At 36.0% G+C, this 26603-nt stretch overlaps 1 protein-coding gene and 1 long non-coding RNA gene across 2 annotated transcripts in view; one reads left to right on the top strand and one right to left on the bottom strand.

The window, feature by feature from the left end:
• Window positions 1–26603, bottom strand: part of LOC120896949 (sodium channel protein para) — a 96171-nt gene that overhangs the window by 25652 nt on the left and 43916 nt on the right. The window contains 13 exon segments of the mRNA XM_040301489.1: window positions 6556–6624; window positions 6702–6801; window positions 6877–7073; window positions 10319–10502; window positions 11080–11142; window positions 13407–13532; window positions 13534–13581; window positions 13583–13681; window positions 23556–23720; window positions 24139–24242; window positions 24245–24276; window positions 24385–24445; window positions 24529–24740. Coding sequence (XP_040157423.1) covers window positions 6556–6624; window positions 6702–6801; window positions 6877–7073; window positions 10319–10502; window positions 11080–11142; window positions 13407–13532; window positions 13534–13581; window positions 13583–13681; window positions 23556–23720; window positions 24139–24242; window positions 24245–24276; window positions 24385–24445; window positions 24529–24740 — 1460 coding nt within the window.
• On the top strand, window positions 506–6421 carry LOC120896950. The gene is made up of 3 exons (XR_005738475.1): window positions 506–585; window positions 4591–4712; window positions 6373–6421. It is a non-coding gene; the product is annotated as an uncharacterized LOC120896950 (long non-coding RNA).

Genomic DNA, 26603 nt, shown 5'->3' with positions numbered 1-26603 from the left:
TTTCATATGTTTGAGATGGATAAAACCACAATATTCTTGTTATTTGTGTCTAGTATATATGATTATTGTTTAAAAAATAGTATGTATATTTTATTTTAGGGATAAAAACGATGAATAATGGCAAGAAATACTAATTTTCAAACCTATGCAAAAATCCAATTGTTGCACACTTACAAAAACTCCAAATTCTATTGTTGCACACATTTTATTCAATTATTGCACACTTTGAAATACAATGAAATAGACAACAATGAGCCCTGAAATGGATGTTTTTTTTCTATCAAATAGTGATTAGAACAATACGAAACGCTGTTGCATTAAATGTTTGTCCTTGGTTCAAGCCGGAATTCCACAAAATAAGTGGCGAACTTACACCTGCAACCGATTGTCATTTTTAAACAGAACACTGTCAAAATGATAGCACGAAGAAAAAGGAGGCTTTGGGTTGTGCAATAAATAGGATCAAAGCACTCTCTTTGTTCACATTGTTAAACAGCGTATTAAATTTTTTTGCAAAAGTCGAAAATTTTGATACCGAATCGTGAGATTTAACCTTATTTGTCGATTGCAATCAAAATATAAAGTGTGAGTTATTCACAGGGCGAAATAAACCTTATTTTGTGAGGAACACTTCTTATCGGTTTTACTAAGAAATCCATTCGACTTGATTGAAATCAGTCGAAATATTTTCATTTGTGTCTAAAAATCGAAAAATGCTAGCTTCCTTTAATGTTTTGTAAATATTTGAATAAACAACAATTAATACGCATTGGGCAATAATTCGGTGGTGTACAACAATTGGCATATTACCCTAGTCTGTTTTGCCAATTAGAGTTCGGCAATAGTCATAACAATATCAGCTTGAAAGAACTAATTGTAATTTTTCCTACGTCGTACCCTTGGGCCATATTTTGATGTGCGACCAATTTGTGGACAACGCCATCTTGTAGCCAAATGTGCATTGGAATAAATCATTAAGGCCGGGCTACATTGATCGTACTCGCAAGCGTAATTTTGATTTTCACTAGCGCATCTGGCGGCTGCTGGTGGAAGCTTTTTTGGTCATCGAGGGAATGGACCTGCCGGATCTCAAATTTAAGTTATTTTTATCGTTTTTGATGCGAAAATGGCTGAAATACTTGCACATCATATTTATCTATCAATTACAAAGCTTTTTCAGTCCAGTTTAAGTAAAAACATGGAAAAATAACGTATTTTCTGGAACGGCTCCAAATTGTTTGGCAAAATGCAGCCGCGCCAGCGCAGTGAAAATCGTATTACATCAGAGTATGATTAATGTAGCCCGGCCTTTAGAAATCCTATGTTAAGGCCGGGCTACATTGATCGTACTCGCAAGCGTAATTTGATTTTCACTAGCGCATCTGGCGGCGGCTGGTGGAAGCTTTTTGGTCATCGAGGGAATGGTCGTGCCGGATCTCAAATTAAAGTTGTTTTTTATCGTTTTTTGATGCGAAAATGGCTGAAATACTTGCTCAACATATTTATCTATCAATTACAAAGCTTTTTCAGTCCAGTTTAAGTAAAAAACATGGAAAAATAACGTATTTTCTGGAACGGCTCCAAATTGTTTGGCAAAATGCTTCGGTCAGCCGCCGCAGGGAAGTGAAAATCAAAATTACACCAGAGAGTACGATCAATGTAGCCCGGCCTTTAGAAATCCTATGTTAAGGCCGGGCTACATTGATCGTACTCCGTAGTGTAATTTTGATTTTCACTAGCGCATCTGGCGGCGGCTGGTGGAAGCTTTTTTTGGTCGTCGGGGAAATGGTTGTGTTGGATCTCAAAGATAATTTGTTTTTTCTCCGTTTTTTGATGCGAAAACTGCTAAAATACTTGCACAACATATTTATCTATCAATTACAAAGCTTTTCCAGTCCAGTTAAAGTAAAAAACATGGAAAAATAACGTATTTTCTGAAGCGGCTCCAAATTGTTTGGCAAAATGCTTCGGTCAGCCGCCGCCAGATGCGCTAGTGAAAATCAAAATTACGCTTGAGAGTACGATCAATGTAGCCCGGCCTTTAATCTTAAGCCGGGCTACATTGATCGTACTCAAGCGTAATTTCGATTTTCACTAGTTCACTAGGACAATGTACCCCGGTCTTTAAGGCCGGGCTACATTGATCGTACTCTCTGGCGTAATTTTGATTTTCACTAGCGCATCTGGCGGCGGGTGGTGGAAGCTTTTTTTTGTCATCGAGGGAATGGACCTGCCGGATCTCAAAATTAAGTAGTTTTTCCATCGTTTTTCATTGCAAAAATTGATGCAATGCGTGCAAGACATGTATCTACGTTTTACAACACTTTTCTCCTCCGATTTCAGTAAAAACATGGAAAATTAACCTATTTTCTGGAGCGGCTCCAAATTGTTTGGCAAAATGCTTCGGTCAGCCGCCGCCAGATGCGCTAGTGAAAATCAAAATTACGCGTGCGAGTACGATCAATGTAGCCCGGCCTTTACAATTTCAAGCATTTCATGCTGCGTTAAGGCCGGGCTACATTGATCGTACTCGCAAGCGTAATTTTGATTTTTACTAGCGCATCTGGCGGCGGCTGACCGAAGCATTTTGCCAAACAATTTGGAGCCGCTTCAGAAAATACGTTATTTTTCCATGTTTTTTACTAAAAACGGAGGAGAAAAGTTTTGTAAAACGTAGATACACATGTTTTGCACGCATTGCATCCATTATTAAAATGGAAAACGATGGAAAAACTAATTAATTTTGAGATCCGGCATGACCATTCCCTGGATGACCAAAAATAGCTTCCACCAGTCGCCGCCAGATGCGCTAGTGAAAATCAAAATTACGCTTGCGAGTACGATCAATGTAGCCCGGCCTTTATACGGATGTCACACGATGCGTAAACTTTGGCGTAAACTGGATTTCAGCCATACAACCCTATAATCTTTTGACAGGAAGTTTACGCTCTCCCATACAAATCAAGCGTACACTTTTTGAGTTTACGCCTCGTGTGACGTCCGTATTAAGGCCGGGGGAGACTGTCCGTACTCGCAAATGTAATTTTGATTTTTACTAGCGCATCTGGCGGCGGCTGGTGGAAGCTTTTTTTGGTCGTCCGGGGAATGGTCGTGTTGAATTTCAAAATTAATTAGTTTTTTCACCGTTTTTCGATGCGAAAACGGCTGAAATACTTGCACAACATATTTATGTATCAGTAACAATGCTTTCCCAGTCCAGTTGAAGTGAAAACATGGAAAATAACGTATTTTCTGGAGCATCCCCAAATTGTTTGGCAAAAGCCGCCAGATGCGCTAGTGAAAATCGAAATTATACGTGCGACTACGATCAATGTAGCCCGGCCTTAATTTCGATTTTCACTAACGCATCTGGCGGCGGCTGGTGGAAGCTTTTTTTGGTTGTCGAGGAAATGGTCGTGGCGGATCTCAAATTTAAGTTGTTTTTCCAATGTTTTTTGCCATGAAAATGGATGCAATGCTTATAGGACATGTGCATCTACCTTTTACAAAACTTTTCTTGTCCAAATTAGGTTAAAAACATGGAAAAATTACATATTTTCTAAAGCGGCTCCAAATTGTTTGGAAAAATGCTTCGGTCAGCCGCCGCCAGCGCAAGTGAAAATCAAAATTATACCAGAGAGTACGATCAATGTAGCCCGGCCTTTAAACTCGTCATGCAGGGTTCCACTGTAGTTGGCATTGTCGTAGTTGTCGGTATACCAAACTTAAATTTTGACCACATGTTGCTAAAAACCATGTCAATGTCTACATATTTTTTATATGTTTAATCTATATTTGCATTGATTTTTTAGCATTCAACTGTATCTGAAATATGTGAACATTAAGGCCGGGGTACATTGATCGTACTCGCAAGTGTAATTTCGATTTTCACTAGCGCATCTGGCGGCGACTAACCGAAGCATTATGCTAAACAATGTGGAGCCACTCCAGAAAATATGTTATTTTTCTATGTTTTTTACTTTAACTGGACTGGAAAAGCTTGGTAATTTATAGATAAATATGTTGTGCAAGTATTTCAGCCATTTTTGCATTTTTGCAACTTTTTTTGAGAAAAGTTTTGTAAAAGGTAGATGCACATGTCTTGCACGCATTGCATCCATTTTCATGGCAAAAAACCTGGCGGGGGCTGATAGAAGCATTTTTCCAAACAATTTGGAGCCGCTTCAGAAAATATGTAATTTTTCCATGTTTTTAACTTAATTTGGACGAGAAAAGTTTTGTAAAAGGTAGATGCACATGTCTTGCACGCATTGCATCCATTTTCATGGCAAAAAACGATAGAAAAACTACTTAATTTTGAGATCCGGCACGACCATTCCCTCGATGACCAAAAAGCTTCCACCAGCCGCCGCCAGATGCGCTAGTGAAAATCAAAATTACGCTTGCGAGTACGATCAATGTAGCCCGGCCTTTATATTAAAATATCATCTACATGATGATGGGATGATTTTAACTAAATCAAAATGTAGTAGAAATCTACTTTATAAGCTTTATACAAAACAAAATTGATTTGATACAAAATAATAATAATAATTTTGATAAAAATCCAAATCCTTCTCCCTAAAATAGATGTTGCTGAATTGTATTGTTTTCGTTCGAATATCATATGGATATTTGAAACAGCGTAAATCTACTCCGTACTATTCTAATGCAAAACCAAAAATGAAACAGCAATCACAATTATTCTACAGGTATCTAAGCTACAACTACTTTCTATACTAAAAAAAATACTATTTTGTATACACTACACGAGTCATTAGCTATGGATTGTTTCATTTCGATTAAAAGCTTTGTGGAATTATTTAAACGATTAGGTTCTTACTTCACACTTTGTTTGGTTTTCATTACCATGGAAGGCATTATTCATACGGAAAGATATCACATTAACGCTCCAAAAAAAGATAAATAAAACACAAGAAAGTGGAGTCAACTAGAAGTTTTAAGTCTAGCACCAAATTCAATAAATCGTATATTTTAGGGTATTTCGCTTTCAATCTACATCATTACAGTAATACTAAAATTAAATAATTGATGATCACATGTGACTAGGATGTTACATTTATGTCCACATAAAATAACTTAAAAACGGAACAAACTAAAGACAAGCTACACACGTCAAAGTATACTATAAACAATTGGCAACTATCTTTTTAAGTGCTCATGTAGAATAAAATGAACAACTTACATAAAATGTGTGTTATTCGTTAAAAATAGATAGAAATTATTACAACAAATATTCATCCGAAATTAAACTTTCAAACAATCGGGGAATAGGATTATCATGCTTAATTGTTTTAGTTCATATTACTTTTATATGAGTGATTACATTTATATTTTATTTTAAGTACTTTTATTTGCATATATTACCTATACCAATAGACCACTTGGGACTAACTGACGGTGAATCCGTGGTACAGTCGTCGAATTTCATTACTTAATAACATGTCTGTCAAGGGTTCAAACAAGTGATGCGCATTCTATAACACATCAAGTAGGTTCTTTCTGTTCCTGCATAGGAACGATCGAATGTTTGTTCGCAATTTTGAATCTAGTTGGTTTGTTCTGAACAATCAGAATGATCGAAACGAGTTCAGAGTTCACAACAGTCCTCCCCTTATGTCAATTAACGTACTCGTTTGGTTATGTTCCTTTTTCAAAATCACTGCGTTCCGTTCATTATTTTCCCTAATTTTCCCAACTCTACTTCAAACCCCGTATAACACGGCCTATAGGTTGGACTGACTATCCAGCTAATGGTAATCATTAAGTCACTAATAGCAAACCTAAACCAACTACAGTGGTTGGACAGAATAAGATAAAAATTAAAAAAAAACAATATTGGATTGGTTTGTCGTTTGTTTATTACGGATCAAGTTATGTTGAGCTTTAATTGTTTTGTTTAAAGCATAGGTAAAATCTCAATCACTGATAGTAACATTCTTAAGATATATTTTTCATGATGATTGGTCCAAGCAAAATGTAGATTACAGCTTAATGTGGGACAAAGTAATATATGCTAAAATGCTTGATGTTTTGTTCAATCAAGACCATCGAAATAATTTAATAAAATTGTAACATTTTTAGCTTTGTCGATATAACATAACCAAACATTGTTTTATAGAAACATAATATTTATGGCGTTATTATGCAAACATAAAATTAACCTTTAAAAACATAAAATTGTAGGCGTTTATGATTACAATAATAAATGGAGTTATGATTACAATAATAACAAATAATGCAAACATGTTTTTTAAATTATCCGTGAATAGTATAAAACACGTATCACGGAAGCTAAACAATGATAAATCAAACAAACTAAATTATTGAAAACATTTCTTTTTATTTCAGGTGACTCGAATGTGAAATAACCGTGAACATAATATACACTGTAATTACAGATTATATATATATATATATATATATATATATATATATATATATATATATATATATATATATATATATATATTATATATATATATATATATATATATATGCGTTGTGTGTGTGTCAATATTTATTCGAAATTACCTCCGTGATCACTTGCCCTGCTGTGCCGACCAGCAGCTTGCTCAATAATGTCATTTAACACCATCACGTCTAGAAGACATAGGAAAACAATTGATTAAACAATTAAAGTGTGCAAAATACAAAATGTTGTTTTTATCTGTATTTACCTTTCATATCTACCACAGTTTGAGTTTGAGCAGGTTCTATGAAAGGATTGTCGTTATGTTTTATTTTTCCGGCATCGTCTGTACAGTCCTGTGTCAAGTCCTAATATGGTTAGGAAATTGACTTTTATTTTTCAAATTTATGATCAAGATAAGCTGCTAAGCAAACAAAACTCACGAAATCTCGCTGTCCTTTATGGTTTGTTTCAGCGTAGGATAGATTGTTAGCATTCGGAGGTGGTACAATTGAATGGTTAGTGTTACGGGCTGATCGATTTCGCAGACGGCTCTCTTTCGTCATGCCCCCGAGCAGGTCACCGTGAGATGTGTACGAAATACGCGACTGATGCGAAGTATACGACGAGTGCCTTGAACCTGATCAAATTTCGTAGATTCCAGAGTTGTTGATATTAATAGAGGAGAAAATAACCATCAGTTGTTGTTTTTTTTGACTAATTTAAAGCAAATGTGCATGCGCAGCATATTGATTCTGATTTTAAAAAAATCATGAAAAAATAAATGAAATAGTAGATGAATTCAATCATTGTGAATTTAAATATAAATAATGAAACCAATGTTTTGTGTAAAGATAATGCTTTGATTGGTTCTTTCAAGTTTAGACATTGTCAATTGATAGTCTTTTTATTGTGCTTATAGAAATTACACCTATTTCCAGCTATATTCGAATCTCGTGCCGTTTGCATTGAATCACCAACCGGCTGCTTCGAATCGCATGCCACTACAATCGAATGCGTGCATCCATGGTTTACTAAGCTAAAACACCGTTTACTATGCTCTTGATTTCAGAGATCCAATCAAAGTGTATGAAAACCAGGTGGTCTCGTCCCATACAAATTGACAACTAATTTCGGAATAAAAAACGCCTTTTGACAGAATGGGTGAAATGAATTTCCATAGGAACCGTTCGCTTTGTTCTTAGCAACACATACGTAGTACACATTGGTGTCCTCATGGACGGCATTATTTTGATCCAAAATGGATTTTAATTAGTTCAGATTTGGTTCAGCTTACAATAACAAATATTTTGAGTGCTTTTTAAGGTATTTCAGTACAAATAACGAAGATTCTAGGATTGTTTGTGTGTAAAGCAAGTCGTCAGATCAGGCAAGGTATTTCAGTACAAATAACGAAGATTCTAAGATTGTTTGTGTGTAAGGCAAGTCGTCAGAAAACTTGTTTGGGGAAATGTTTTCACCCATGCTGTCAAAAAGTGACGAATCTACTATTAGGAATATTATATTGGTTAATTTTTGCGATCAATCACTTGTGAAGAATAAAGGAGAAGTAATTGCAGTCTACTCTGTATACAGATTACATCATTGCTTGCCATTCCGTGGCAACGAATCACTACCGTTTGTAACGGTCCTGCTGGAAGAACGAAAAGTGTAACAGGCATAAAACAGCACTTTACATGTTCCAACTGGGTAACAGAAGTCCTATTTACTTTAATTTAAACATTGAGAGTAACATGAAACATCGAATCGGCACATACATATGCAATATGCAATATGCATACCGTCTTCTGCTTATAACCCGGCAACGAATGATGTTTCCATCCCATCTGCCTGACGGTGTCGAATGCAAACCGCCTGCTTTGAACATGTTACCGATTGAAGGCAACATGGTTGAATCGCGCGACTGCGCGTTCACTATGGTCGAACATATGCCACACGATCGATTGTGCCGCTATTGATTTCGAGCAACTGTTTTTTTACGTTTGAAAGTTTTTTTTTCCCCGACTGCATTTCGTTTTTAAAATACTATTAAAGGTATTATTTCGATTATAGGGAACCCGACGAATATTGGTTGAAAACAAGGATTTTACCATCAACAAGGGACCATGGTTTAAACCAATATTCGTGATTTACCTATAATCAGAGAATTCCTTTTTATTAGTATTTTACTAGCTAAAGGTGAAGAAAGAAAAAGCTTTCAAACGTAAACAAACAGTTTACTATGCTCTAGCTTTCAGAAATCCAATGGTAGCGGCACACGATTCGATCGTAGTGGCATATGATTCGACCATAGTGGAACGCGATTCGACCGTAGTGGAACGCGATTCAACCATGGTTGCACGCATTCAATCGTAGTGGCATGCGATTCAAAGCAGGCGGTTTGCGATTCGATGCAAATGGCACTAGATTCGAGCGTAGATGGAAACAGGTGTACATGAGATCCTTGGATTTTATCAGTCATGTAATATTCTAACTAGATTCTAATTCGTATAATATTCTAACAGGAAATGTGTGCAAAATGTTGAACAAAACTCTTATTCACTCCATAGCAACGTCCATCGCTAAACATAAACAATGTTCAATTTAACTGTCAAAATTTTCCCATGGCTTTCTGTCAATTTACTCTAAACGCATCGACCTGTTCTCTTTCAAAGACCTTGGACACGATTCGATCGAAGTGGCACACTGTTCTACCGTAGTGGAACGCGATTCAACCGTACAGGCACGCGATTCAACCGTGGATACACGCATTCGATCGTAGTGGCATGCGATTCGAAGCAGGCGGTTGGCGATTCGATGCAAACGGCACGAGATTCGACCGTAGCTGAAAACAGGCGTATAAACACATACGTTTATATATTTTTTAAATCATTATGGTTTTGCTTTCGCACTGCTACTTATCTTGCTCGGTTGTAAGTATGCGTTTATTGTTTGAATAATAAAAATCGTATTTTGGTAAAACATATTGTTTTCTTTCCTGTTTCAGGGTACGTTTAGGTGGTTTGGGTGTACAAGGTAAATGAAGAATATTTTTAATTAGCTGTATGCTTAAATATGAATTTAAACAAGCAAAAGTAAACCAACACTAAGTTGATGAAAGCCTTCTGTTAAATGTTCTTAACTAGAGACAGCAGCTTATTACAGCTTTGCTTAGCATTGCAATGATTTTTGCCGATCTTGGTTAGCCGAACTTGGATTTTAGGTACATAGTTAAAAAAATTGCCGTTATTATTTTCAAAAGGAATATGTCTATCAAACATTATACTCAAACATCAGTTAAATATTGCCAAACTATGATTTGAATGGTATATTAGATCAGCCGGCGGATGTTTACACACTTTCATACATACAAAATACGACATAATACGCTATACCACAATCGAGCTAGAATACATTATATATACTATGGACACTATAAAATTTTTTGAATTTCATTTCTAATCCCAATTATAATTATCTATCTCTTCCAAATATTTTTCTGCTACTCTCATTAGCAATACTAACTTATAAGCACATGTTATATATTGCAATGTATCATTTTTGTAACACCATAAAATGTATTGTGACACATATATGTTACGAATTCACATTTTCCATACTTTACATTTCAATATTTTTTTAACATAATAAATATTTACTGACGAGAAACCATAATAATGCTACAATATACATGAATAAACAATTAGTATTAAAATCTGAGTTAAGTGTAAAGTTAAGGTAAATTATCTGTTGCAGTAAAAGTAAAGTTCTGTAAAATCGATAGAAACAAATTGATTGTAATGAGTCATTAAAATGGGAGAGGTATGAGAGAGCGGAAGATAGAGAGAAAGAGAGTATGAATTTTTGGGGTTTTTTATAGTGTACCTAAATTAGCATAGTATACTGGAACGATGATTGCACCATTTTCTTCCGACATCGGCGTTACCGCGTTGGAATCATCAGCGTATGGCAGGTGTTCTTGTGCATCGAGATATGTTGATAGTACCAGTGGTTTTCTATCGCTACCAGGTACACCAACGAAACGTCCTCTACCGTTACGTATCGTGAACTGTAGATTTCCGATTGAATGATTGCATCATAGAGCCCACGATGATTTTGTTGATTTTTCGATTGATCCAAGATATGAAGTCCACCACAAGAAGGAATGCATTCGATAGACAATTATGGAATAAGCAAAAAGAGTGAGGATCGAATGTGAACAGGAATAAGTTTATGAGTATGTTTGGTGTGGAGTATTGAAGTGTGTAGGTAGTGGTAATTATATATTGTTAGTTATGTATATTAATTTGAGCAAGATGGAACAATACAAAACCTATTTTTTATAAAATTATCGGTGTTTGTTAAAATATGAATTATAGCAAGGCATAGATAATGACAAAAAAAGAATAACAATAGATAATCTAAGATAATGATCGACCTACGCAACAACCAAGAGAAGAAAATATAGAAGAAAATGAAAATAAAACAATAAGTTATGTGGGGAACGTTGAAAAATGTTGTGTTGTTGTACAATTTATGAAGGAATATTTTGGATGAAAAGAGTTGTATGTTGAAAAAAAACCAGTAGAAATCATCAATTAAAACAAGATAATAGTGGGTAAGTGCATTTTTTGAGTTGATTGTACCTGGTGTGATCCTCTAGATCCTCTACGAAGATTAAATGGTGAACCGGGTAATGAAAGTGAAGCCTAAAAAGTAACAGGTTTTATTTGGTTAGTGTTTTACTGTTGCTAGTTGGTATACTTAAACAGTTTGTAAAATTATCTGCTGTACTGCTCTAATAAACAAGAAACGGATTTGTCTAATCATTGTTATTTACTGTTATTTTGAAAAATTTTCTTGAACAAAATATGCTTTTCTGTTGCATAAACATTACATAATAATAACATATTAAAAAAAACCTTAAACTTTTCATTTAAACTTTCGAATGACATTCAAGTCGAAGTTATATATTTAGAATAAAATGTATCAAAATGAGTAGCCTCTAACATAGTTATTGTTTATCCTCTTAATAAAAAATAACTCGTTCATTTTAACAAATACCAAAAAAGTACCTTTTAAATTAGGTACAATATTAAATCCATAAGGAGATTCTACTTCTAAAAATAAAAAGCAAGGACATTGAATTATGTATGTGAGAGCATGCCTTAGCTTAAGCAAAACAGTAAAGCTTTGGCTATGTTTCATATTTTACATAGTAATCTTACATTGCAAAAAAATATGGTAAGTGTTTTTTTTTACAATCAAATCTTGCGACTTGCATCCCATTTGGCCATTTTTTTCAAATAGTGAGGTTTTTGTGCTGGAGATTATCTAAAATGAAGTTTACATTTTACATGATGAAATTATACAATAAATGCATTAGACAAAAGCATATTTTAAACAAAAAAAAAACTCTTGTAGCACCTTTTATATGAATTACATTAAGTAATGTGTACAATAATTTACATGTTCATTGTATTTCACAGTTTTTCAAAATATAAAAGTACTACCTATTTTCTTAAAACAGAACATTGCACAAAATCATAAAAACTTAAGGCATTAACCTACCTTTTGAATAGTAGCGACCCCTAACCCAGCGGTCGATTGCAGTAGAGGTTTAACAATATAATATTGTTTGTTTTATGTTGTATGAATGTATCGTGTATGTGGGTTGTGTGTAATCGAATTATCGTTGAATCGAATGGTTGACATAATAATTGAATATGAAAAACAAATTATGAATATTACTGCGCGCGTGATGTATATGGTTGGTACAAAATAAAAACTTGTCCTGATGATATATTATCTAGTTCTAGTTTTTCAAAAAAAACGTTGAAGACGTAGATTGAGACAAAGCCAAAATAATAGAAATATTCGGAGGTGAAACCGAAACATGTATAACAAGCTGATTTTTTTATAACTCATGATTGCTTAATTTTCTGAAATCAGTATGAAACAGATATTAATAATAAACATAAAACAAACAAAATTGAAAAATATTTAGTAAAAATAATTCAACCAGAATGAATGTTATCATTGCTAGACAAAAACGAATTACCCGTTAAGATTATATTTGGCAAACACTAACCATTCTCCAAAAAAAAAACTATATAGATTATATTTCTATACAACAGATCAATACTGTTTGATTGTTTAAAACAAAGGAATATTACAAACAATTTTCAACCATACAAAAATATACGATAATATTTTTATATTATTTAATCAAATAAGGATCTTGATGTGTAGGTCTTTATTTTACCATTATTATGTAATAAAAAACTCGTTAAAAATGCCTGTTAATACCAAAACATTTCCCTTTTCAAATGATTTTGAATCAATGACAAAAAGCGTTGGTTTTATTTTTGAAGTTCAGAGTCTGATTTCTCCATTCACAACTATTAATGAAGAGATGAAAATGTTCACTTTATTTCAAATCTACCCGTAGAGGATGCTAAAAAGAGGATCATTGAAAACAGCAGTATGTGTTTGTTTCTTAATTGGTGTGTGCAGGTTTTTGAGATAAGTGACAATACATTTCTAATAGTAAATAAAGACAATTGGTAACATAAATTCGACACAAACGGGAACACTTTAATTAAAGTTTTGCTAAAATAGTCTCAGCTTTTAATCGTTTGTTGTAGTATTAATGACAAGTCCTTCAACTGGTGACATATATTTTAATAATAATGACATTTAAAGATTTAATTCAATTTTAACAAATGACATTCAAAGAAGATGAAATAAGATTATAAAGTTGATGTAGTCTATGAACCATGCAACACATAGACACAAAGAAAAAATATGGTAGTTGTTTGTATTAAAAAACTGTGGATGCAATGAGTTATGATGGAAGAGATGTGGTGATTGAGTATCTTGAGTGTATCTAGACCGTAAGGGATCTCAATATAGCAATAAAGACTAGTAAATTTAAGGATAGGATTGTGCGATATAGCGGTAACATACTTACCGCGCTCACTTTACGGGCTTTTGCAGTGCCAGCTGCAGTAGCTGTTGGTGCGGTTGTTCTTGTGATTTCGCTCACCGACTCCAATCCTTCGCTTCTAATAGACATTTTCTCCTTATTGTTATCGTACGTTGCCTTTCTCCTGTCCGACAAACAACTCATAGCTGTGACAGGAGAAACCGAAGGGCTTTAGCGATTTCTGGGTTCGCCGCTGCTGCTGCGGCCGCTTGTTGTGCTTCCAGTTTAGCTGCCTTTGCTGCCGCAGCTTCTTCTGCTTCCTGTTTTAGCAACATCACGGTAACATGGATTGGAGAATTTCAACCGCACGTTGAAAGAGAAAAAACTGGTAAGTACTAAATTCGTATTGATTCACTTATCCGTTTATTTAAAAACACTGTACGTTACATCTGTGCCATGTAGTATAACATTCTCTTTGTTGCAAACAATGTCTAGCCTTACTATGCATGTTTTGAAGCAAAAATATAATTGAGAAAATTTTTGCTAGATGTGTTATTAATGATTGATGAATGAAAAGAATGACATAGAAAAATAAATTGAATCTTCACAAACACGTTAATTTCTTTGATTCTATGGCCAAAATCATAATCAAATAAAACGAAAATTTACCAAAGAAGTCTTATACCCTGTATACTATTTTTTACCATAGTTCAGTAAATATTTACAGACTTTTTCAGTTAAAAGTTATCGGCAGCAATCTTGGATGTTGACCAAAATGGCAGCTCGTTTACTTTCATCACTATAAAGCCATTCTGATATTACTGATTGTTCAGTAATTGATAGCGATTAAAAAGTTTAGGAGAATAAGGTTTTTATTGATACGCAGTGAGGCAGTCCGTTCAGCTCATATTAATTCATGTTTTATAATGTTTGATTCAGATTTAAAATGTATTTGGCCGTACCAAGTTTGATGATTCGATGATGCTTTTGCAATGACATAATTGCAAAAAATGTAGAATGAATGTCATTTGACATTTTTAATGAGACGTCAAAACTGCTTAATCGTGCATTTACCGATACTCAGCCATTAGACCACATGATATTTTCACTCAGTCAACCAGAAAAATGGTATTCGCTTACAGAAGTATATAAATTCACGCGAAAACACGAAAAGGACCCATTTACGATGAAGATCTAGTTCACTTGGGGTACGGCAAAATCAAATGAATGTAGCATAAAAATATCATCCGGCCGTATCGGGGTGGTCGTTCGTCGAAGAACGTTCGTTGCTCATGAGTGGACAGGGTTGTACCAGATAGTACAAAATCTATACGATTTTCTTTTTTTGAGAGGGCTATGAAATGAATGAGCGTCGCGGCGAATTCCGGGAACGAACGAGCCCCGATACGGCCGATCGTGTTAAATAATCAGCTGTACCGGCGAACTCGTTCGTTCCTGGGAACGTTCGCCGCGACGCTCATGTTCACTCATTTCATAGCCCTCTAGATCAAAAATTAGAAAACCGTACAGATTTTGTTCTGGTCAACCTGCCAGTACAACCCTGTCCACTCATGAGCGACGAATGTTTCTCGTCGAACGAGTTCGCCGGTACGGCTGATTAAAAGGGGCAACTATATATTTGATGTAACATTCAATAACCAATCAGCCGTACCGGCGAACTCGTTCGTTCCTGGGAACGTTCGCCGCGACGCTCATTTTCACTCATTTCATAGCCCTCTAGATCAAAAATTAGAAAACCTTATAGATTTTGTACCGGCCAACCTAGTGGTACAACCCTGTCCACTCATGAGCGACGAATGTTTCTCGGAGAACGAGTGTTGTGTACGGCTGAATGTTGGAAACTCGTGAGTGCCCAACAATCTGCCAGGTCACAGCGCGAGAGAAGAATTGGAAAGATGACGAAAGAGTGAGAGGGAAGTCAAACGAGCGAGAGGATTAGAGCGGGAAAACGATAAATTTGGAGATAAAAGGGCAGGATGCGCCTGCCCTCGCCCTTTTAGTTGAAAACGGTAATCTCTACAAGCGGACTAATTTTTTGATTCACCATCATCACAATAAAAACTACGTGTTATCTAAAAAATCCACAACGTTTTCAACAACCAATTTACAATTTTCTTGTAATCATCAGACCGATTTATCATTATTATCACAATTAAAATTTGAATCGAAAAGGGCTCTTAGATGTCAAACTGCCTGTTACGAACTTTTGGCTACTTGTCAAATCGTTCTACATTACTTGACCTCGTTCCTACACAGTCTTTGCTTCGTATGTTCTGCCGTTTCGGCAGAATGATTGATGGTATGTTTTCTAATGTTAAATATTTGTGTTTTAACGTGCAAACAACAATTTATAAATTCTTTAAAAAATTAAAACTTTTGATCGTTTTGTTTATTTTATGGTTTCCATACCGTATTCGTTGGGATGATTTAGAAAACATCAATCACTGAACATTTTGACGTATTGCATTTCTTGACGCATTATTTGCATTTTATTGACGTATTGCGTATTGCATAGTGGCGACTGTCCACCAAAATGACAGATTGAAGTGGCGTGTACCAAAGTTGAAAAATAGTGTTACGATTTAGAACACAAAACTTTGTGTTTTGAACTGGTTTTCCAGACTTAAATTCGCTGTAAGTAAGTCTAGTTCCATCAATTTACAGTCTGTTCCCGAGTTACGCGGATCTCTACCTACGCGGATTCGGAGTTAGGGAACGGTCAGAATCTCACCGCATGCGATTTTGCCGTAAGCTTTTGTATGGAATTTGACGTTAATGACAGCACTTGCGAATCTGTCGCATGCGACGATGCGTTAAAATCAAATGATTTTGATTTTGTCGCATCGCCGCTTGCGATTTTATTTCAGATGTCAAACGTCTAAAACCATATAACATAATGATTATCTTTATAAAGAAACAACAAAATATAATAATAATACCTGAAAAAGGTAGAAAATTGAGAAAACTCTTTAATTACTGCATGCGGCAAAATCGCATGCGGCGAAATTCTGACCGTTCCCTTACGCGGTTTTTACTGTCTAATGCAGTATAAATTGAATTTTGCTAATACATTTAATCCCCTTACTAGCGAAAAATAGGAGAATATTCTGCACGAATCGTACAAAATAAATTATAAAGAGTAAAAAATACTTAATTGAATAAAAACCGAGTAATCAATTATATTTTGGTCGAAAACCACGAAATTCAACTTACGCGGATTTTCGAATTACGCGGATTCCTCCGAAACGCACAAACCGCGAAACTCGGGAACAGACTGTACAGTGGAACGTCGTTTATACGGGCTTATCGGGGCTCAACCTCGCCAGGATATTCAAAAGTATATGCTTAATCACAAATCGCTGATTTTTATGTTTTATGATATTTTATGTTTTGATAAAAATACCAAATTTTACTAACTTCATATTTTTCCAATGCGATTTTTTGAAATTTGTTTTGAAATATAGTGTTTTTGTTCTCACAATGTGCTTTGATAAACTTTTTTCAAATATCCTCCTCAAAACATAATATCACTTGTGTTTTGAAATGCCATTTATCAAAAGCACGGATAAACGGACAGTCGGATAAACGGCGCTCAACTGTATTTTTATTATACTATATGCCAACATTGTATCAACCAAAAAAGCCGTGCTGGATCTGACAGCTATTCATTCGAACTTCACAATTATTTAAATCACGAGGAGAGTGTACAAAATGCGGGTGACATATTTACAAGTGGTAGACAATTATGTTATTCTCAAATCAGGAATCATTTTAAGCATGTTAACGATTGTTCATTGGACTGTAAAACCCTGAACTGTAACAAGATGTGAATGTGATCATTATCAGTTCCAGTACCAGTATGAGTCTAGTGGAAGTTCCGGTATGGGTTCAGAATCGTTTTCAGTGCCGGTACGACTTTGGGAGCAGTGCCAGGACTGGCTTAGAGTTAACATCAATTCTAAGCCCGGTATGGGGTCGGTATGGGATTCAAACACCTGTCTGGGATCGAATTCAGTCCCAGGATCGGTATGGGTTCTGATTACGTTTCTATTAATATGTTTCTTGGAGTTAAAAATCATATGAAATTTGCGTTGCCTTTTGAACAATCCATTGCACACATCCTTCTTCTTCTTCTATTTGGCGTAACGTCCTACGCGGACAAGCCAGCCTATAAAGGTTTTCGAGACTTAATTCATTACTTAATCAGTAAATCCTTGCTAGGGGAACGGTCCATTCTGAGCTTGAACCCATGAATGGCATGTTATTGAGTCGTTCGAGGTGACGACTGTACCACGGGACCCGGATGCATCCTAAAGTTATCAAATACAGAAATTATCCTGAGCAACCCTGTAACAGGGCCAAATTAACTAGTCACTTAGAAGATAAAACAGAATCGTGGTTTGAACGACACATCTTTCAAATGCTTTAGTCTTCTCCCCATTTCCTTTCAACACGAAATGTGTAAAAAAGTGTAAAATAATGTAGGTAAAATGGGCAAATCTGCACGCAAATTCGGTTGTCAAATTAAGTTTGGAGACCGCTGCCAGAAATCCCATAAACCACCATAACGTCAAAATTTACAGATACAATATGACGCATTGAAACGTTTCTTTTTTCGGTCGACCAATAAAGGTCCATCCGTCGTCGCAGCTAAATCGTAACGAGAATGCTTTTAGTTTTTCTTTCGGCAGTACATACCAACAATTGAAAACATATTGAACTACATTTGTCCAATCATTCTTACCTAACCGTTGAAACCTCTTTTTTTTGTTTACACTAATTAGTGTTATTTTCGGTTGTCACATCGTTTTCGTTATGGTGGATTTTCAGTGCGTCTGGCAGTGGTTGGACGGGTTGGCCAGTACAAATACGTCGTAAGTATCATAATATTTTCATGAACGACAAAATATGCAGCACATACGCGATAACGACATACGCGGTCATGCTGGGTTATACAAGTTTTCGAGACTTATTACAAATTAGCCAGCATACGGGAGGACGATCCATATAAGGTTTGAACCCACGACGAGCATGTTGTTAGATTTGCGTGCTGCCGAATGTAACATGGGACCGCGATGAGAGGATCCGCTGTTGGGGAAGGCGAGGTAAAATGGCACTGTTTTAGGGTTTTACAAGTCATTGCACATTGCAATGTGCTGCATATTTTTTCGCTCACGATACTTAATTTGGCTTCTAGTATGTACTTGGACTGATCCAATGTTAATTTTATCTCGTCCAAGTATAGTTTTGAATATTCTATCGAGGTGTAGGTTTGCCAATGTTTCTTTACATTATTCTAAACATTATGACACATTCATACACAAAAACGGAAAGGGAAGACTTAAACTTTAAAATGATGTGTCGTTTGACCCATAACTCGTTTTATTCACTGAATAATTAGTATTTACACTTGCTGGATCAAGCAGGTAAGTAAAAAAGATTTAAATAAAAACAGTCTGATTGTATACGATACACGGGTCGTTTTACATGGTTAGTAACAATTCAATTGCAATGCAATGTAATACCAATGTTATTCAAATTATAATGATAAGGATGATATAATCAATTATTTGTATGAAAATTGCAGTGAATACGAAATACATCACATTCTAGGGGGTACAACCCTGTCTACTCATGAGCGACGAATGTTTCTCGGAGAACGAGTGTTGTGTACGGCTGAGAAACTCGTGAGTGCCCAACAATCTGCCAGGTCACAGCGCGAGAAGAATTGGAAAGATGACGAAAGAGTGAGAGGGAAGTCAAACGAGCGAGAGGATTAGAGCGGAAAACGATAAATTTGGAGATAAAGGGCAGGATGCGCCTGCCCTCGCCCTTTTAGTTGAAAACGGTAATCTCTACAAGCGGACTAATTTTTGATTCACCATCATCACAATAAAAACTACGTGTTATCTAAAAAAATCCACAACGTTTTCAACAACCAATTTACAATTTTCTTGTAATCATCAGACCGATTTATCATTATTATCACAATTAAAATTTGAATCGAAAAGGGCTCTTAGATGTCAAACTGCCTGTTACGAACTTTTGGCTACTTGTCAAATCGTTCTACATTACTTGACCTCGTTCCTACACAAGTCTTTAGCTGAATGTTCTGCCGTTTCGGCAGAATGATTGATGGTATGTTTTCTAATGTTAAATATTTGTGTTTTAACGTGCAAACAACAATTTATAAATTCTTTAAAAAATTAAAACTTTTGATCGTTTTGTTTATTTTATGGTTTCCATACCGTATTCGTTGGGATGATTTAGAAAACATCAATCACTGAACATTTTGACGTATTGCATTTCTTGACGCATTATTTGCATTTTATTGACGTATTGCGTATTGCATAGTGGCGACTGTCCACCAAAATGACAGATTGAAGTGGCGTGTACCAAAGTTGAAAAATAGTGTTACGATTTAGAACACAAAACTTTGTGTTTTGAACTGGTTTTCCAGACTTAAATTCGCTGTAAGTAAGTCTAGTTCCATCAATTTACAGTCTGTTCCCGAGTTACGCGGATCTCTACCTACGCGGATTCGGAGTTAGGGAACGGTCAGAATCTCACCGCATGCGATTTTGCCGTAAGCTTTTGTATGGAATTTGACGTTAATGACAGCACTTAGAATCTGTCGCATGCGACGATGCGTTAAAATCAAATGATTTTGATTTTGTCGCATCGCCGCTTGCGATTTTATTTCAGATGTCAAACGTCTAAAATCATATAACATAATGATTATCTTTATAAAGAAACAACAAAATATAATAATAATACCTGAAAAAGGTAGAAAATTGAGAAAACTTCTTTAATTACTGCATGCGGCAAAATCGCATGCGGCGAAATTCTGACCGTTCCCTTACGCGGTTTTTACTGTCTAATGCAGTATAAATTGAATTTTTGCTAATACATTTAATCCCCTTACTAGCGAAAAATAGGAGAATATTCTGCACGAATCGTACAAAATAAATTATAAAGAGTAAAAATACTTAATTGAATAAAAAAACCGAGTAATCAATTATATTTTGGTCGAAAACCACGAAATTCAACTTACGCGGATTTTCGAATTACGCGGATTCCTCCGAAACGCACAAACCGCGAAACTCGGGAACAGACTGTACAGTGGAACGTCGTTTATACGGGCTTATCGGGGCTCAACCTCGCCAGGATATTCAAAAGTATATGCTTAATCACAAATCGCTGATTTTTATGTTTTATGATATTTTATGTTTTGATAAAATACCAAATTTTACTAACTTCATATTTTTCCAATGCGATTTTTGAAATTTGTTTTGAAATATAGTGTTTTTGTTCTCACAATGTGCTTTGATAAACTTTTTTCAAATATCCTCCTCAAAACATAATATCACTTGTGTTTTGAAATGCCATTTATCAAAAGCACGGATAAACGGACAGTCGGATAAACGGCGCTCAACTGTATTTTATTATACTATATGCCAACATTGTATCAACCAAAAAAGCCGTGCTGGATCTGACAGCTATTCATTCGAACTTCACAATTATTTAAATCACGAGGAGAGTGTACAAAATGCGGGTGACATATTTACAAGTGGTAGACAATTATGTTATTCTCAAATCAGGAATCATTTTAAGCATGTTAACGATTGTTCATTGGACTGTAAAACCCTGAACTGTAACAAGATGTGAATGTGATCATTATCAGTTCCAGTACCAGTATGAGTCTAGTGGAAGTTCCGGTATGGGTTCAGAATCGTTTTCAGTGCCGGTACGACTTTGGGAGCAGTGCCAGGACTGGCTTAGAGTTAACATCAATTCTAAGCCCGGTATGGGGTCGGTATGGGATTCAAACACCTGTCTGGGATCGAATTCAGTCCCAGGATCGGTATGGGTTCTGATTACGTTTCTATTAATATGTTTCTTGGAGTTAAAAATCATATGAAATTTGCGTTGCCTTTTGAACAATCCATTGCACATCCTTCTTCTTCTTCTATTTGGCGTAACGTCCTACGCGGACAAGCCAGCCTATAAAGGTTTTCGAGACTTAATTCATTACTTAATCAGTAAATCCTTGCTACGGGGAACGGTCCATTCTGAGCTTGAACCCATGAATGGCATGTTATTGAGTCGTTCGAGGTGACGACTGTACCACGGGACCCGGGATGCATCCTAAAGTTATCAAATACAGAAATTATCCTGAGCAACCCTGTAACAGGGCCAAATTAACTAGTCACTTAGAAGATAAAACAGAATCGTGGTTTGAACGACACATCTTTCAAATGCTTTAGTCTTCTCCCATTTCCTTTCAACACGAAATGTGTAAAAAGTGTAAAATAATGTAGGTAAAATGGGCAAATCTGCACGCAAATACGGTTGTCAAATTAAGTTTGGAGACCGCTGCCAGAAATCCCATAAACCACCATAACGTCAAAATTTACAGATACAATATGACGCATTGAAACGTTTCTTTTTTCGGTCGACCAATAAAGGTCCATCCGTCGTCGCAGCTAAATCGTAACGAGAATGCTTTTAGTTTTTCTTTCGGCAGTACATACCAACAATTGAAAACATATTGAACTACATTTGTCCAATCATTCTTACCTAACCGTTGAAACCTCTTTTTTTTGTTTACACTAATTAGTGTTATTTTCGGTTGTCACATCGTTTTCGTTATGGTGGATTTTCAGTGCGTCTGGCAGTGGTTGGACGGGTTGGCCAGTACAAATACGTCGTAAGTATCATAATATTTTCATGAACGACAAAATATGCAGCACATACGCGATAACGACATACGCGGTCATGCTGGGTTATACAAGTTTTCGAGACTTATTACAAATTAGCCAGCATACGGGAGGACGATCCATATAAGGTTTGAACCCACGACGAGCATGTTGTTAGATTTGCGTGCTGCCGAATGTAACATGGGACCGCGATGAGAGGATCCGCTGTTGGGGAAGGCGAGGTAAAATGGCACTGTTTTAGGGTTTTACAAGTCATTGCACATTGCAATGTGCTGCATATTTTTTCGCTCACGATACTTAATTTGGCTTCTAGTATGTACTTGGACTGATCCAATGTTAATTTTATCTCGTCCAAGTATAGTTTTGAATATTCTATCGAGGTGTAGGTTTGCCAATGTTTCTTTACATTATTCTAAACATTATGACACATTCATACACAAAACGGAAAGGGAAGACTTAAACTTTAAAATGATGTGTCGTTTGACCCATAACTCGTTTTATTCACTGAATAATTAGTATTTACACTTGCTGGATCAAGCAGGGGTAAGTAAAAAAAGATTTAAATAAAAAACAGTCTGATTGTATACGATACACGGGTCGTTTTACATGGTTAGTAACAATTCAATTGCAATGCAATGTAATACCAATGTTATTCAAATTATAATGATAAGGATGATATAATCAATTATTTGTATGAAAATTGCAGTGAATACGAAATACATCAATTCTATGAACTGTTATGTAAGTCTTGAAAATTACATCAATAAAATTGTTGACATTTTGTAAAATTTAAAATAAAAAAAACTGTTCAATATGCAATCTGGGGGATCGTTATACACGTTTAAATATGGCATGTGCTACATCTTTCGTTTGCATTTTTCATTGGTACAGTATTTTTAAATAATCTAAATAATCCGTGTATAGCAGGGGTATCCAAACTACTGCGCGCAGACCGCATGCGCCCCTCGAGAGCCTGTTATGCGGCCCGCAACTACTACACACGTAGCAACAGCTTTGTAAAGGTTAAAATAAATAGCTTATTATTCATTTTTAATAGGAATATTTTAATTTTTATCTTTTAAAGACAAATATCTAGGTTAAACAATATAAGTTAATTAAAGTTAATTGATAAATAATAATAAGTATGTTAAAAAAATATACATTCAATTTATACAAATACAAACGTGATTTAACGTTCACGCATTAGCTACCGGTAACGCCAAAATGTCCATTTCCAATGTTATTTCGGAAGCAATGCGGCGATGGGAAAAGTTTGGAGACCCTGGTCCATAGTTAGAAAACATTAGGAAAAATCACTACATCAAACATGAAAGTAGTTCACATAAAACCACGAACGAATGAAAAGAATAGAATAAAAAAGAACGTTCTGTCGTGATAAGACTACTTAGGTACGCATTTACGTTCTTTTTCTTCTTAGCGATAAAATTCTCACCCGAAGTGCTTCTTCCTCGGCGGCCTCTTCCTCTTCGGCCTTCTTCTGGAGTTCGTCGTACGACATGGCGACAATGGCCAAGATTAAATTTACAAGGTAAAACGAACCCAAGAAGATAATCACAATGAAGAAGAGCATGTGCCACGGTCCAGCTGATCGTAACACCTGTTTTGCACACCATCGGAGAAAAGGATAGGATGTTTAATAAGGTTGAAATTGTATTACAAAAAAAAAATCGAACAATATTGGGTAATCTTGAAATTCTCTATAGAACTTCTATAAATAATACAAAAATCTAGTGATTTACTTTTTATGACGTGAACAAGAAACGAATAATAAACCAAAGCTAATATTATTATTTGAAAAAAAAAACGAACTAAAACAATTCAATTTGAATGCGAGACATTTTTTTCAATTCTGTGTAGCTCAAATTCTTCACATTCAAATTCATTACATTTGAGTAAAAGGAATTTGAAGGAAATAACTAGTTCATCTGAAGAATAACGAATGAAAACGATAAGCAAAACAGAAAACGCATGTATAATGAACATTTTAATTTGATTTTACGTTTCTTGATACCAACCAGTTGATATAAATTCTCCCAATAATCTTGAGTCATTAGACGAAAGGCAGACAAGAATGCCCATCCGAATGTATCAAAACTTGTATACCCGTAATTTGGATTTTGCCTTGTAAACAAATGTAGCCTTCATCACATTGTCTGGAATACAATAAAATTATTATTTAGGATTTTGACGACAACTTCATATTTCTAAAAAATGTGAGAAGTGAAAGTAAAATGAATAGATTTAAGTCCAGCATAACTCACCCAGCTCCAGATGAGTTTCCACAAAGAGGAATGTCGCCACTCTCGGAATAGAACCAATTTGCTGCAAAATATTTAACTTTTTATTAGTAGACTGCTTCAGATAGCGAAAGGAATCTACAATAATTTAATGAAATTATAACTTACTGTCATTGCTGTTGAACAGCTCCCAGCTTTCGTCGGTTAGATTACCCCAGGAACCATCCAATGGGAACTCTTTTATGCACTTTTGTGTTAGTACTCCCATGTAGATTTGTAGACCCATCAAAGCAAACACGGATAACGAAAACATTGTTAAAATTATCACATCTCTGAGATTCTTTACGGATTCTATAACAGCTCCGACGATGGTTTTAAGCCTGTAAAGCAATATAATACATTATTAAATTTATAATAAGCATAAACATAGCGCAGCTTATAAAAAAATATAATTATACACAATATTTTCACACGCAATACTTACGCAATACCAATATTTTAAACATCGTGTACGGACACGTTTCAAAAAGTTATGGGAGCTCCGGATTGGATTCGTAAATCCACTCCGACTCTAACATTCATAATCCGGATCCAAATCCGAAATAAATATGGAATCGATTCCGGCCTCTCCAAACTGTTGAAACCGTGCCGACCCCTGAACTTGCCGTGGCAGTTGCGATGCCACTGGTCAACTTCCAGGAGGACGACACAGGCGTATTCTATTATTAATTAGTGATAGTAAAGTTGGCAAAATCCGGAGTCCACACCGATCCGACTCCGATAAATTCGGAATCGACTCCGGAAAGTAGGTCTACCCTGCATTAGCCAAAGTGGTTCAGAATCGCCCGGAGTCGGAGTCGTCCGGAGTCGTCTGGAGTTGGCCTTCGAAACATAGGCCTGTATACAAAGTGCACGCGTAAAGTGAAAGACAAAAAACACAACGAAAGGAAACGCCTAATCACAAGCACATTAAACCATCCTGTTCACTCCGACCAACTCCGATTCTGTTCGACTCTGATCGACTCTAGACGACTCGGACGACTCATACTCCGAACGACTCCGAACAACGATTCCGGACGACTCCGGGCGACTCCGGGCGGCTCCGGGCGGCTCGGACTCCTGGCGGATCTAGTGATTCCATTTTGCAAGTGTCGAAATCAGACTAACAATAGTGGAAGTTGGATCGGAATCGTGGGTGCGCTCCAGAGAGCACATCAGTATTTTGAACTCAATTCGATTCGAGTCGAGAAAATTAACTCGAAAGTGAACTTTTTCATAAATAAACCCACAAAATTCATCAACTCGACGTCAAGACGTCTCGATTATAAGAATAGAATGCGCCTGAGTGTGTCACGCACACTGTCGCATACACTTTGCGTGCGAAGTTTAGTGTGTGTCGAGCGACTCGCCGAGTATGTTAGCGAGCCGGAGCTCTCGGCAGGGCACTCGGTGCAGCTGGTGCGCGGCCACTGCACGTATCATTTGAAACAGTTTGTCCATTGTGCGTCTTTGTTATTTATTACCGTAATACGTTGTATAAGTGTTAATAAAATAGTAAACTGCAGAAAATATCACTAACGAATACAGGTCCAGTTGGTTCCGAATGAATCCGGATTACACCGATCGAATCAAAATGGCTCCTATTGAATTCGTTTTACTACCGCTTGATTCGTAGAGCAAAACACGTACACTACAAGAGCATATGTATTATCTCTTCCCGAATATGTTTTACCCCTTCCAACAATTAGTTGGCATCATCCTAACATTTTTCAAACAAATAATTCAATCAATTTTGAGCATCACTACTCAAACATTCACTTCATTACCCATTCTGCCCATGGTTCTTTCACTACCCATTCTGCCCATCACTACATCCTACCAAATCTGGTCCACGAGGTTTTTTGGTTTCGCCCGCGACCGCTTGAGCCATCATTTATTTTTAGATACATTTCTGCTTGTCATGTCAGATAATTCAGGACTCCTGAAACACGAAGAGATTTCAACTTAGCAGGTTTCTCTACCAATTGTCAAACCATAAAACTTTTTAGGTTTTTGCTACCTTATCTCTATGCATGAATACAAAAGTTAAGAATTCCAAAAACTGTTAACGCGTCATCTATCAATTACATAACACAAAAATTGCCAATTGTCGACCCCCTCCTTCCAATGTAACAAACAGTAACATTGGAAAGGAACCCCTCTCCCCCAAATTACGTAACAGATGATCTCCACCCCCCTCAAAT

The sequence above is a fragment of the Anopheles arabiensis genome, chromosome 2 (genome assembly GCF_016920715.1).
Source record: "Anopheles arabiensis isolate DONGOLA chromosome 2, AaraD3, whole genome shotgun sequence".
NCBI lineage: Eukaryota > Metazoa > Arthropoda > Insecta > Diptera > Culicidae > Anopheles > Anopheles arabiensis.
This window is presented reverse-complemented; position numbering and strand designations above follow the sequence as displayed.